We start from the raw sequence: 15,503 nt of genomic DNA on the forward strand, positions 1-15,503 counted from the left end.
AAGGCATGTGCCACCACTGTCCATCAAGACTAAGTTATTCTAAGTTAATGTCTGAATCAAGACTCTATCTAGCCACCTTTAGATCAGATCATTCCTATTATAAAACACAGTGTGTATGTGTGTGTGTGTGTGTGTGTGTGTGTGTGTGTGTGTATCTTAGGTACTCATGAGGAAACTTGCATTAGTGAGATGCATCAACATTAGGAGTCTTCCTCCATTGCTAAAGGTCTCTCACTGACCTGTAGCCCAGGATTCAGCTGGGCTGCTGACCAGTGACTTCAAGGATCCTCCTGTGCCTGCAACCCCTGTCCCAGGGTTAGGAACAGACACAGGCTGTTGTGCTCAACTTCTACAACAATGCCGGGGATCTGAACTCAGGCCCTCACACTTCAGTAAGTGTGGCATGTACTGTACTGATGTGGCCACGTTCCCTATCCAGCATGGAGGAGTGGCAGCATCTTGAAAGAGGAAGATAACCTGCCTAAGGTCTCCCCAGGGCTAGCTCAGAATAGCTCAGTGCCGAACAGTTAGTTAATACTTCCTCCATGTGGACAAGCCATGCAAACACTGTACCAACCAGGCCAGGTCCCACACAGACACTGGGTCTCTTGCTTTACGTGCCCCAGATCACTGCTCTCTCCTGGGACACACACTGGTTTAGACCAGGAGCTCTTTGGAGGCAGAGCCTGTCTATTCCCTTTACTATCTGTTACCACCTCATCCACAACTGTCACCCACCAATTGCTCTCTATCTGCCAACACCACTCTCTTCCCAGAGGCATCTGTTCTGCCCGGCCAGCTTCCTCTCTCAAACCAGAACCATCACAACCCACTACCTGGTTTCTTTTAACAAGCACACTTGGTTTCTCCATTTCCCCCAACATAAATGTGGCATAAAGGACCAATATTACAAAAAGCACAGAGGTGGAGGGTCTTTTCCTTAGAACACAACATATATATGTGGCTTTGAGGAAAAATCAGCCATTTACCAAAACCAACATCCCTTCCCGTGGAAGTGAAAAAACAGCGGCTCCCTATCAATGTGCCTGGATATGTCTTCTTATGTCTCTTTCCCTGGCTCTTGCATGGAAGAGCATCTTTAGTCACCCCTTCTGGGAAGAAGGCAGATTCCTTCCCCCACTCTGATGGACACAGACACCTGTGCTAAGCTGGAATGCAGATGATCAATCCAGCTAGAGTTTTTTTTCTCCCCACTTCTCCAGGAAAGCGTTGACAGCCAGCTTGCGTCTGTGTCCCCTTCAGGGAAGAGATTTCATCTATGGGAACCCATCATGGTCTTGGTTGGTTCAGATAAAACCTAAGCTTGTCTAGACAGCTTCTCTTGAGGCCCACTAAAATGAAGAGATGGGCTCCCAGTGGGCACCGGAACCAGAACCTGCTATCCTAAACTGTAACAGGTGTATCTCACCTGAACAGAAAGCATCTGTCTACAATCAGTGATGCTTGGATAAGGCCTCAACAAAGACGCCCCTCAACAAAGAGGCCATTTATTTAACTCAGTTTAGAAGAAAAAAGAAAAGAAAAAAAAAAAACAAGAAAAAAAAAACTCTTTGTAAAAATAAACTTGCTATTAAAGTTTCCTCCAAGACTGAAACCTCAATCCTTCAGGAAGCTCCTTGTAATCAACTCAAAATAGCTTCAGGAAGTCCCTGAAACTGACCAGATTCAATAGGCCTGTCCCGGCCAGGGTAAGCAAAGAAAGCTGCAAAGATTCTGAGACCAGACCAGCTGTCTGGAAGAAGCAGAAACCAGCTGACCTGCCTAGATGAGGTTTAGAACAAATGACTCCAGGAAAGGCTGCTCGCAACCCATTGAGCTGTCCACAGGCTGTGCAGTGTGCTCCAGGTTCCCAGATTTCTGAACTGTCACCATGCTAGAGTGGGCCTTGGTGATGCATCTGTTTGTGAGTCATTTCTGCCACTGTATCTCCAATAAAATTAACGGTTCACCCAGCTGGACGTTGGTGGTTTTCACACTTTTGTCTGTTGTAGAATCCCTATCTAGATTGAGTAGATGTGTGTTGTGTCTCCCCAGGAAAGGTTTGTCACGAAACACCTGCTAACTCCACCATATCTTCAGAATACTTGGAGGTTTCAGGCAGTGCATGCATCCTCTTCATACCCTACTACTGTAAAAACTGTAATATTAATTATACCATACACTATTGATTACTTTTCTGTTGTGATAAGCCGCCATGACCAGGGCAACTTAGAGAAGAAAGAGCTTAATTGGGCTAATGGTTCCACAGAAGGGAAGCATGGTGTCACACAGCAGACACGACGTCTTCAAATCCAAAAGCAGCAAGAACATACTAGACATGGGGTGAGACCATAAACACCCCAGGCCTGCCTTAGTGACACACTTCCTCCAGCAAAGCCACAATCCTTCCCAAACACTGCCACCAACTGGGGACTAGGTGTTCAAATATCTGAGCCATGGAGTACACTCTCATTCAAACCATTATACATGCATACATACAAAATTCTATAGTTGGTGCCCTCTGCCTAGATTCCAGGGGTAGAGCAAGAGCCTACACCACAAGCTGGAGGGAGAGATAGGAAATTCAATACTTAAACACCAGATCACATCAAGCAAGCAATAACAGAATGATACATGGATGGTCAGCCAAACCAAACAGAAAATTTGTGTTATTGCAACTTGCCTCCAAACAGCCTGAGGATCTCCAGGCTGTTAAATATCTTTTCCTGACCTGTCAGTGTCTCTACAAAAGAAATAAATCTCAAGAGTGTTTATTCTTTCTGTAACCGTGAGTCAAATGATCTTGACAATATTTGATCAGCAAGCAACCCGAATACATAGTTGAAATCGTGCACCAAGAGCCACGAGACCCCTGAACCCAGGCCACACCACCACAACCTCTGACCATCAGCAGGAGAAGGCATGTCTAGCTAGCATGACTTGCCTAAGTAACTGTCCTCACCCTCAATGTGACAACCATCTCTCTCCAACCTGCTAGGAACTCAACTGTAGTGTCTTCCCATCCAAGTCATTCATAGAAGCCATGGCTTCCAAAGTGATGGCATTCACAGAAGCCATGGCTTCCAAAGTGATGGCATTCAGAGGCTGAGCCTTTGTGGGTAGTGAGGTTTGGATACGGCCATGAAGGTGGGCCCCCATGATGTGATTAGCAGCACCCCTATACTACAGCAGACATATTTTCTCTCCACTCCTTCATCGTACACAAAGAGGATGTCACACGAGCATCCCACAAGATAGCAGCCACCTAAAGCCAAGGGGAAGGGTAGAAGATATTCTTCAGCACCTTGGTCTCAGCTTTCTCAGCCTTCAAAACCCAGAAACACAGTTCTTTCTTTGAAAACACACACCCCAGTCTGCAATACTCTTAAGACAACTTGAGCAGGCCAAGAAATACCCTATCTCCTCCTTGGAGGAGGGTCCAAGTTTTTGTTAGGAGTCTGTGACCTGGCTGTGAGTGTGGGCGCCCCCTAGTACATACAGACCAAGTGCACCACTCAAACCACCGTAGCCTAAGGTGCAGCCTGGGGTCGGTCCCTGCTCACAACTGCAAGGGCCACCTTTCCCTTCCAGGGCACCAAGTCTGTGCAAGTGGAGCCACTCCCTCACTTCCCTGAGGTTCAGACATTTGCCAGGAACCAGCGAACAGGGAACAGGCACTCTCTCTCTCTCTGAGTAGTTTCCTACTCTGGCCCGTTGTACATGGGGAGAAACAGTATACCTCTTGTATGTATTCAGGTGACAGAAACAGAATGAAATTATTGGGAAGAAGGGTCACAGCCTTCCAGGATACAGGTGCTACGAGACAAGGAAGATGAAGCAAACTGATTTTTAGAAGCAGGTAACAGATGAGCCCCCTGGGAGGGACGGTGGGGAAGCTCACATTCACGAAAGTTTAAGGTAAAAACCTAATTCCCAATGAAACAACAACCTTGCCTGACTCCTCACTCACCTTCAGCCTTCTTCCTGCAGGCACCCTGGGTGCATCTTGCTATTTTCTGTCTTCTGAATAAACAGGAAACCCTTAACCTAGGATAAGCAACTTTGTTTCAACACCAAAATAACAACTATCCTAAAGAGGGTTTCAGAGCACCTTTTCATCCAGACATTGGGACAGCAATTTAAGAGTGAGTTTGCAGGGCAGTGGTAACACACGCCTTTAATCCCAGCACTTGGGAGGCACAGGCAGGTGGATTTCTGAGTTCGAGGCCAGCCTGGTCTACAGTGAGTTCCAGGACAGCCAGGGCTATACAGAGAAACCCTGACTGGAAAAACAAAAACAAAACAAAACAAAAGAGCTTATCCCACAGGAGTTAATAAAACTAGGTTAGGTTTATAAAAGGCAGCATATGATTAAAATGTAAGATGATACAATAGAAAGTCCTTCACCCCCATTCTGCCTCTACCATGAACCAGGTTCTCTTCGTGTCTGTCATTAAACGTTTGTCTTTGTGACTTAGGCATCTATAATTTTTTGATGTGTACCTAAGCCTCTGTATTACAAGTTTCTCTGCCCCTTGAAATGCTTAGCTATTCTAGAGATCTTTACGTAGCAGAGCATCACACATTTTAAGGCTGTATAGTAATCTACTCCATGGCTGAGCCCTAAAGTCTATTAATTTTTCTATCAGATTTTACAGGCAAGGAAACCAAGACTCAGGGAGGTCACGTGACTTGTCGGAGGTCAGCTGTCATAGGTCCAATTGAGACTAGAGCCCAAGTTGGTCTGGTTCCAGCCTGAGCTTTTAAGCAATTGGCCATGTTTACTGCCTGGCACAAGGTATTCAGTAAATACTCTAGCTGATTAATAAAACCAACAAACCAACGGCAAGATAAGTAGATCAAAAGTCAATCAATCAATAAAGCAAGCAAGCAAGAACACCTCTTCCCTTTTCTCCATCTTTACTCTTGGTTCCTCTTGCAGAATCCAGACTCATCCTGTGTGTTCTATCAAAGTAGCAGGACACCAGACACTCCCTGCCAATCAACATCTGAAAAAGTCTGCCCCATTTCCTTTCATTGCTTACTCCCAAACAAACCCTGGCTATAGGACCTCCCAGAATGGCCTTAAAGCTCTCAAGAGGAAACTTAGGCTCTGGCCTCAGGAACCCAACACCTGTGCTACCTCCCAAGTGTCACAGGGCCACATCTGAGAGGCCTGCTGATTAGAGGGCTATATTTCACTCTTCACTTCAGGGCTCACAACACTAGTTCTGGATCACCCCACCCCTCCCTACCCCAGAAACAGATCTCCTGAGAACCTTCAGCTCTTTCCAAATGTGCCGAAAAGCTGACCCCCAAGCCTTGTTTTCACACTGCGTTTTACATTAGGCTCAGTCTTCCAATAAATTTAACACCTGAATCATATACAACACAAAGTTCACGCAAGCCCAACTGGCTCTCTCACCGGCTTGTCTTTCAGCAAGCTGAGGGGCCCTGGGGAAGGTGCCAGCAAGGTAACCTCCCTGTGACCCCAAAGGTATCAGGAAGACTTACTCCATCTTGTAAGTGTCAGAGGAACACAGGAACTCCTCCATCTGCCTCCAGCCTTCAGGCCATGGCATGCCTGCCTTCCCAAGTGCCCGGCTAAAAAGCAACTCAAATCTCGGGGTGTATATTTACACATGTGACACAAACCGTCTACTACCCACACTCTGTGAACTCTGTGGACATCTCTCGGTGTACAGAACCTCTTCAGTTTCACCAAGAACTCCAGGAACGGCAGGAACTAACGGGAAAACCTAACATCCCCTTCTCTCTGCCGCAATTGATCATAAGAGATATTTATTTAACAAGGGCTCAGAATTACGACTTAATTGGTTGTAATCTGCTCAATGAAGGAATAATGTCCTTGGCCATTATTCTAATCTGGTCCATTTAATCTAAAAATCTATGGGACATTACAGATTTTTCTGAGGCAGAATATTTTGATCTCTTTCTCCACATTTGCATCTCAACTATTGACATACAGAACAGCTACTTCTTTTAAGGCTGAGATACAAAAAAAAAAAAAAAAAAAAAAAAAAAAGAAAGAAAAAATCTATAATTTTTACCCATGCTGAATGTTAGCACATACTAGCTATAAAAACCAGCATTTGCAATCCTCCTAAAGTGGAGCCCCCAAAGCTTATACATTTTTGTTTTTGTTTTTTTATTCTTTCCCCTGGACTCAGACTGAAATACACAAAATGGGAATTTAAATACTTTACCTTACTTGTGTGTGTACATAGGTCTACATGTCAGTGGTGTGTGAGCATGTATAGGGCCCGAGACCAGAGAATGCCAATGTCCTGCTTTGTTGCTTCTGGCTTTATTCCCTTAAGGAAAGATTTCTGTCAGAACCTGGAGTTAGACTGACAGCCATCAAACCCAGAGAGCCTCCTGATATCCACCCCCAGCTTCCAGTGGGGGTCAGAGGCTAAGGGTGCATGGCCATGCCTGGATTTTTACGTGGATGCTGGGGATCTGAACTGAGGTCTTCACACTTGCATAGCAAGCGCTCGTACCTACTGAGACAGCTCCCTAACCCCTAGAGTAGCAACCTCAAAGCAGGTTTCACCCATGTCCAGCTATTTCAGAGACAGAAAGAAAAGTCTTTTTATGGAGGAAGGATAAAGGGTTGGGGTAAGGGGAGGAGGGAGGGGAAGGAGGACAGTGAGGAGAGAAAGAGGGGCAGGAGGGGACAGGGAGGGGAGGGGGAGAGGAGGGAAGGAAGAACAATTATATTCATCTGCATTTGTGGGTTTACATTAAAATATTAATGTTTATAGTCCCTCCTACCCTGTCATGTTGACAAATTTTGCTCTAGACACCACAAAGCTTTGTATTTCTCAAGTTTCAGAGAATCAAAATGCAGATCACGACGGAAACATTTCTCCACATTTTTGTTTTATAAATATTACAGTGCAATTCTAGTGGGGTTTTGCTGGATATATATCAGAGGCAAAAATCTTCTTAAAGTAAATCATTATAAAATCCCTTTCCCTTATACCATGCTGGTAGTGCCCTGTCTAAAGGTCTTTGGGGAAAATAAATAATGGGAATTTTGTTATTGATCTCATGCAGAGGCAGTGGATCTAATGAGTTATTGTTATTTTACCCAGAGCAAATATTATGAGGTCCAAAATAATAACATTCAATTAAAGAAAGCTAGCCTGATAGGGTAGAAGATAAAAACGTAATGCAACAATGAATTCCTTTCAGTACTTTCTAAATGCTAATTTAGCTTGTCATACATTTAGAATGAAATTCTTTGCAAAATGTAGTTTCCCATGCCACCATAATAATTAAAGTGATTATTTATCTTGTGATAGACAAGTATCATCTCCAACAAAAGGAGGTTGCTGCTCTTCATTAAAAGATAATTTATACTTCAGATTCATTTTTTAAGTGTAGCAATAACAACAGAAGCCTTAAGCTGATAGCCAAGTCTCCCAGGATTTGCCAAACTTTTTGCAGAGTTCACTCTGAGCAAATTTATGAACATTTTGAATGTGTTACACAACAGAGCCCTGTTCAATGGCTCCCAGTGCAGCAGTTGAGGGTCTCTGGATAGTTAAGGTCACTAAGTTGGTCTGCAGAGTTTAGCTGGGCCCAAGAAACTACAGCACTTCATAGATGGGGAGAAAAGATACCAACAAGCAGGTGTCCTTGCCGTTACCTGTGGAGTGATCTAAAACACGGGAAGGCTCTGGCTGCTAGCGTTCTGTTTCTGTCTGTCCATCAGGCCATCAAGAAAATCTAAGGGACTGAGTTTCAGGAAGCAACTGGTTTACTTTTAAGTCTCCTGAACAAAACCCTTACTTTTTCCCCCACCCCGACCTAATGTGCTTGCCTCTTGTTCAGTGTGATGACCGAGCTGCCCCCTTGCTCCCCATTGCTCCCCAATGCTCCCATGCCCACATCACATGCAATTCCCACACTTTATACTTCCTGCCACCCAGAGTGCCTGGCCCTCTTCACACAATGAAAATGAAGACAGGAGCGTGGGCAGCAATGAGTATTTTCTTTCCCAAACCACCACAAAACCATGCCAATAGAGAGGCATTTTCCAGGGATGATGATCTCCCTCAAGGCTTCAAATCCCACCAGTTTCCCAGAAGCCAAGTGCTATAAAGAGCAAATGAGGGGTAGAGAGACGGCTCTATCAGCAGGTAAAGTGCTTGCACCTCATAAAAACTAGCTGTGGTGGTTGTCTACCCAGTATAGACAGAAAGCCAGCTCCTGATTCAGTGAGAGACCCTGTCTCAAAAAAATAAAGTGGAAAAAGGTAGAGAAAGAAAACAGAAGTTGACCTTGACACACACATACAGGCAAGTGCGTGCACAAACACTTGTACACACACACACACACACACACACACACACACACATATGCACACCAAATGAATCCTTTAGACCACTTGTCCTTTAGGGCCAAGTGACCTTCCAAAGATGGTGGAGCTATGATCTAAAAGCTGAATCTTCTGCTGTCAGCCATGTGTTTTGACCAACAAGATGAAAACAACACTCCTCACAAACAAGACCTTGCTTAAGGCACACGCATTTTTTTTTCCAGAATGGATTGTTTAAAATTTCACAACTCAGGAGATTTCTAAAGTGTGTGGCTTTGCAAAACAATACTCTCGAGGATTGGAGTGACCACAGCCTCTGCCAGAAGAATCCGAAGCACTCGTAAGACCAACAACATGGATAAGAAAACGAATGTGCACCTTTCCAAGAACCTGTCACCAAGAGGTTCACGGTCCCCAGGCTTCATCCAACTATCTTGTGAGCATTTCAAATTGCCTGGAAGAGACTGAGGAAAACAGAGGGGCCCTGCAGAACCGAAACCTGTCACAACAAATCTCAGCCATGCAATTTCAGTGTTTCACTGTGATGGGAAAACACAAGACCTCACAAGCCTCCAGCTGAGGGTCCCCACATGACTCTCTGGACTACATCTGTATCTTCAGCTGATCCAAGCAGCAGCTCAATGGGTAGTAATACTCAACACTGCATGGAGCAGATGAGTTTGGGAATGGAATTGGACTATATTGGCTGAGGTTTCACTTTGGCACTGAATAGAGGTTCATCAGAAACAGGTACCATCTGGAATTGATGGGACAGTCAAATTGGATACGTCTCTACACATGGAACTATTCTCCATGCTCGCCGTGATTACAGAGCACAGGTGGGGACTGTTGCTGTGGCTAAGGGCAGGACTGATTAGCACTGGCTAGATGCATACTTTGCTCCTTCTAGAGACTAGCTAGAAATATCATTAGATCCATACAGAAGTCTCTTCAACACTAAGAACATAAGGATTATCTTGCTGACCAGCTATTCCTTCTGGAAGACAGCGCAGAAGAGCCAAGGATCCAAAATGTGAGCCAAAGCACCAAAGTCCCAAGCAAGAGTTAGTAATCCAGGAGCCAGGGCAGAGGATCAGTTAGCAAAGTACGAGCCGAACAAGCCTGAGGACCTGAGTTCGATTCCCAGCACACCCTTTTAAAAGGCAAGCAGTGTGCATCTGTAATCCCAGCACTGTGGAGATGAAGATAGGCAGATCTCTAGAGCTCACTGGCCAGCCAAGCTACGTCCGGCCTCCACAGCATATCACAAACACACACACAGACACACACACAGACACACACACAGTTATGACCTTGAAAAAAATGATTATTTTCAAGAGAGAATTTTGTAAAGTTGTCAGTCACAGGACAGCTGTGTTTACACACTGAATGGAATGGAAAACTCATGCAATTACCCAGATGATTTTCATCAAAACATCCCTGTAACTGCAATCCTCAGAACATGGAAGATATCAAATGTAAAATTCTTACACTTGGGGCTTGAGTTTCCAGATAATTGCTCCGACTCTCCGATCTTGTTTGAGTCTAACCCCAGCCTGTGCACTGGCAACTGGAACCATTTGCAGATGCTCAAGTTTAGGGATGTGAATGTCTATGGTGACAGGCACACACAGATGTTGCCTGACGTGGACTGGATTCAGGCTTAAGTTTTAGAAGCTTATTTTGAAGATGTAACTGTACACAGCTCATTCCTTTCCCACTCAAGCCCCTATAAAAAGTCACTTATGGAAGTCATGTCAATTGTCCCAAACTAATCAAACCCAGGAAAATGTCTCACTGATGGTGCCCTGACTTGATTTTGGAAGACAGCATCTGGAAACAGCGTTTTTAATCATTAAAAATTAACCCCTTTGTAAACTGCCTTCAATTTGACTCAGGAGCCACATTTGCATAAAAAGCTTCCCTTCTTTTGATTGTGCACCATTATATTTATTATATTAGCATGTCCTCTGATGGCACACTTGTGGGGGTCACTGAACAACTTTGTGGGGTTAGTTCTCTTCTTCCACCATGTGGCTTCCAGGGATCAAACTCGGGTGATCAGGCTTTCAGCAAGGACCACTGAGCCCTGACAGCAGGGCCTACTGTATCCGTTTAAAACATACAGTACGGTGTCTCAACTCACATTCCCACAGTAGGTGGTTATTGCAGTCAACTCATATCTACATAGTAGGTACTGACATTTACATAGCAGGTACTTACATCCACACAGTAGGTGGTTACTGCAGTTAACTCACATCCACATAGTAGGTACTCACATCCTCATAGTAGGAGGTTTCTGCAATCAGATAGGCTAACTTCTTCATGTAATGTTTTCCTAAGTCAACCAGAAAAACTAACTTCTGTCTCAAAACTTCCTTCACCTTTATTTTTAATGATTTACTTTACCTTCCCCCAATTAAATCTCCTGTGATTTCTTATGCAGCATTTTAAAGTCTTACTATGTGAATGCTTCCCACACCTCTGATATAGCTGACTTTGGAATATATTCTCCAGCTACAGAATCTGTTCAAATATATAACACAAAGGGGAAGTCCAGAATGCCATTAACTCAAGCCCAGCTCCAAAGTATGAATTCATTTTAATTAAAGATATTTGATATGAGCTCCCATGCTGAAAGAAATGGGTGGGGAAGGGGGGCACAGGAAAAAGACCTATCTTTTGCAGAGAAATTAAAAACTGCATGAAGAATTCAATAACCCAGGCAGGTTTCTGTAAATCTATGCATGGTGAACAAAATGGTTAAAATGTGGTGCTTCTTATTTTGGTCAGAATGGTAACCTGAAATGATACAAGTATACAGATACCAATTGAACAAAAAAAATAAACAAATAAATATAAATAAATAAATATAAACTGAGCAAATAAGTAAATATTACATAATAAATAACCAAAACATTAGAAAGCAAGACATAACTAGTGACTGGGACATGTAGTAATTTGCAACCTAGGCTGCACATTTAGATTCACCTGAAGTTTAAAAATAATTACCTGTGAGCCTCTCTAGGTGACAGGACATTAGAGCCCAGTGATAATGCCAGCACAACATCCCCAGAATAACAATGCCAGGGTCTTGTAAGAGCAGCCATCATAGGCCAAACCCTGGACTAGGAGACTCTTGCTGAGCTCCCAGCATGCACCCAGAAGACCAGAAGCCACACATCTTGAAAACAAGCCCACAGGATCCCTGTTGAATGAGCCAGGACAAGGTATAGAAAGAACCAGAAATCCTTAGAGTGAGTCCCAAGGATGTTCCTGCATGGAATGATGGATAGGTTAAAAATGGCCAAGTACCCATGAAATCCAAAAGACCCACACAGCACGTTGAGATTAACTCTGACAGCTACATTTAGGATCCTATACAGGAATCCTACAGAAGGCCACTACTATCAAAGATGAACCTGAAACAAACAGCTTCACAGAACCCATAAAAGCAACCAATGGGAGACTGTGACAATGGGTCTACCTGAAAGGCTCTGAAATGGCTAAGGCCAATGAGACGGAGGAGGATCAGATTCCCAAAAAGATATCTCAAAGGGAACAAGGCTTGAGCTGGTGAGACGGCTCAGCAAGCACTTACCAACAAAGCCAATGACCTGAGTTCAACACCTGGGTCCCTATGGCAGAGGAGAGAGCTGACTCCTGAGACCTGTCCACTGCCCAACACATAGACATGCCCCCTAGGCACACATGCACACTCACATGTACAAACATACACACACACACACACACATGCAGAACTCTAATTTTTATTTTATAAAATAATATTTCTCAAAACACCATGTAGGGATTTAAAACTTGAATATACAGTAATTAAAATAAAAATTCAATAGATGGATGAGTTCAATAGAAGACAGTTAATAAGCAGGAAGCTAGACTTGAACACTTAAAAGGCACATCAGAGAAATAGTCTGAATTGATGGGACAGCAGGATAAACAAGCAGTTCACAAGGAAGACGGCTGTGAGAATGGAAGGCATTAGGAGGGAAATTAAGCAGAAAATCTGAAAGTGAAATGAAGATAAATTCACATTGGGACAATGCATTATAGGATGCCAAATTTTTATAGAAATTAAAAAGCAAAGCTGGGGATTGAGGAGATGGCTCAGTGGGCGAAGCACCTGCCAGCGAAGCATGAGGATCTAGGTTTGAATCCTCAGAACCCAAGTTAAAAACCAGACACAGTAGCAAACATGGAGACAGAAGGGTTTCTAGAAATGTATAGGTCAGCAAGCCTGGTGTACACAGGAGTCACAAGAGATTGTCTCAAACAAGGTGGAAGCAAAGCAAAGCAAACCTTGATACCAGAGCTTGTCCTCTGATGGCATCAGCTCACATATGATGGTATCTGTGGCATTGGCTCCCACACTGGCACACATGCTCAATATCAAAAACAAAGCCATGCCTAAGATCAGTAAAACAAAAACAAGGATGAAAGGTTAATATATTAGACCACAACAAAAGTAAGCTGTTAGTCCAGGAAACAATCCGTAGAATGCTAGCCGAGTAGTAAAATGATGAGAGATGGTTGTACAGCAACACGGAATCCACTCGCATCACCTTGAGCTGCAGGAGGACTCTTCTGAAACTCCGAAGCTTGTCCTGTAAAAGGATCCTTGGGACTGCTGCACAATCCAGCTTCTTTGACCCTCATGACCACTATCTGAAACTCTCCAACCTGATCACAGACTATAGTCCAGGAGGGTGCAGAGGGGCAAGCTGTCCCCATCTTCTGACAAACCCAGCCCTGTCCTGTTTGATAGCATGTGTCGGAGTGCAAACCCAGCCTTGCCCTGTTTAACAGTCTATGTGGGAGCCTACTGTAGCAAAGGGCATTATGTAAAAATGTTTATCAGTGCCACCCACCCAAATTCTTGGAGAAAATAACTCTGAAATTTGAATTATCTAACTAAAGAAATTACTATCCAAAAACAAAGAGCAAATCAAGATATTCGCAACACAGCCAGGACAGGTGACCACATCTGAAAATAACTGTTTTAGAAAAAATATCATCAAGAATTATAACTTGGTTTTAAAAATGGAATGAAAAAGGTAAAAAATGTGAAGACATCTTGCACAAAAGAGAAGAAACAAGTAGACCAAAAAAAGTTTAATATCATAAAACAAAGTAATACACAACTGGAAACACCGTTCTATGCACCCAAGAATGGTAAAATCCAAAATCATGATAACATCAAATGCTGGTGGAGATGTAGAACAACTGGAACACCCATTTATGGAGATTGAGCAGCAAGATGGAGCAGCCACTCAGAATACAGTCAAGCTAAGCACTGGATTACAGCACAACTGAGCAGCCATATACCCAAGTGAGTGTGAGACATTTAGGCCTATAGCACAAAAGTTATAGGGTACACAATGGCTTTCTGGTTGGATTTAAGCTCTTTTTGACCAGTCTTACAAACCTGGACCCAAATGCAGGCTTGGGAGCTCATAGATCCCAGGACTGAACTGACTACTATTATTCTGCTAAGTGGACACAGTATCAAACTTTCCTCTGAGTTTGTCTTTGAACCCCACCTCCTCCAGTGCAGTTCTCAGGCTTCCTCAGAGATGTTTCTTTATGCAGTAGACTGTAGTCAATGCAGAGACTCACAACTGGTAAAAGTGCATAGAGAAAATATCAGAGCAGTACTCCTCCAGCAAAGAGACATCTGGATTGTCTGGACTGTATCCCTCCCTATGGTGCAGGGCCCATCATGGAAAGAGGTCGAAAGATCTTAAGAGCCAGCAGGTTGGGGAGAATCAGAACGCCTTCTGGAGTGACAGGATGGCTGCACACGTGAACTCAAAGCTATAGTTGCCTGCACAAGTCCAAGCCAGTCTACAATGCAGCACAGAAGAAATGAACTCAGGGGTCCTAATCCCTAGTTGAAGAGCTTGAGTAGTTGATGGAATCTAACAGAGGAGTCAGTTCTCTTTAAGATTCATTTATTTTTATTTTGTATGTACATGAGTGTTTTGCTTGCATGAATGCTTATGTACCTTGTGTGTACAGCGCCCTTCAAGGTTATGGTCCCTGGTTTGTCAACCTCACTTCAGTGGAAGGAACCCAAACTGGACTGAATAATTTGATGTTGGAAGAGGGTGTGGAAGTAGAAGGTGGATCTGGGAAGAATTAGAGGGAGGAGGAGGAGTGAATTGGATCAACACATTTTGTAAAGTTCTCAAAAATCAATTAAAATATTATATAAAAACAAAAATTAGGTCTGATCCCAAATCATCAGCAAAAAATGTTTATAGCTTTATTTATAAATTTCCAGAACTGGAAATAGCTAACATTTGAAACAAGGCACTTGTCAACACATTTTCATAGTCCTTATAGTGCAGCACAATTATTCAGCAATTGACAGTGAGCCACCAAACCAAAAGCCAAAACCCAAAACCCAAAAAAGATAGTTCTAAGTCAAAGAAACCAGTCTGTACAGCAGCAATACTGTAAGATGGTACAACCTGTCTGTACAGTGGAACAAGCACTTTGTAAGATGGTTCAACCAGTTAGCAGTCAGTACAGTGGCACAATTCCAGCCACACTGTGAAGGCAGAGCTAGTTCCAAGTGGGATGGAGAAGGGAGGATTTTTAGAGCTGTGACACGATATCCTGCAAGATAGTGATGGGGTGGAGCACAGTCATGGCACAGACCTAGAACCTCAACTCGTTGGAAGCCAAGTCAGAAAACTACAGATTGCCAAAGTCGAAGCCAGCCAAAGCAACTTAGGAGACCATATTTCAAAATGTTTAAAAGATAAAGGTGACCTGCATTTGTCAAACCCAGGGAATCTCATGATGTAAATGTAAACAGTATACTTTAGGAGTAATAATGTATCCACAGTATAGCATTATAAGGTCTTATTTGTAATAAATGTATCACACTAAAGCAACATAGTAGAACTGATATGGCAACTTAGAACTCCACACTCAAGTTTACTAAAGATCTGAACTTTTTCTTAAAATTAGAGCCTTGGAAGAGAGAAAAGATCAAGGCGGAGGCTCCTGAGCAGAGCAAGCACACCAGGCAGAGTAACTATTTCCAGGTGTGTGTCATAAAGACAGTCTACCCAGGGTAAGCAAAGATGCTGGTTAACATAAATGCTATGGAACTGAAACGTGGCAA

The 15,503-nt window shown here is 43.4% G+C and overlaps 1 protein-coding gene across 4 annotated transcripts in view; it reads right to left on the bottom strand.

The window, feature by feature from the left end:
• Positions 1 to 15,503, bottom strand: part of Gfra1 (GDNF family receptor alpha 1) — a 220,214-nt gene that overhangs the window by 178,938 nt on the left and 25,773 nt on the right. The window contains exon 1 of one of the 4 annotated variants that reach the window (XM_031390837.1): positions 12,668 to 12,767. The exons of the other annotated variants lie outside the window; for them this stretch is intronic. Coding sequence (XP_031246697.1) covers positions 12,668 to 12,749 — 82 coding nt within the window. The 5' untranslated portion in view covers positions 12,750 to 12,767. Of the gene's footprint in view, positions 1 to 12,667; positions 12,768 to 15,503 lie in introns of those variants that run through there. 4 annotated transcript variants of the gene reach the window in all.

The sequence above is a fragment of the Mastomys coucha genome, unplaced genomic scaffold (genome assembly GCF_008632895.1).
Source record: "Mastomys coucha isolate ucsf_1 unplaced genomic scaffold, UCSF_Mcou_1 pScaffold21, whole genome shotgun sequence".
Taxonomy (NCBI): domain Eukaryota; kingdom Metazoa; phylum Chordata; class Mammalia; order Rodentia; family Muridae; genus Mastomys; species Mastomys coucha.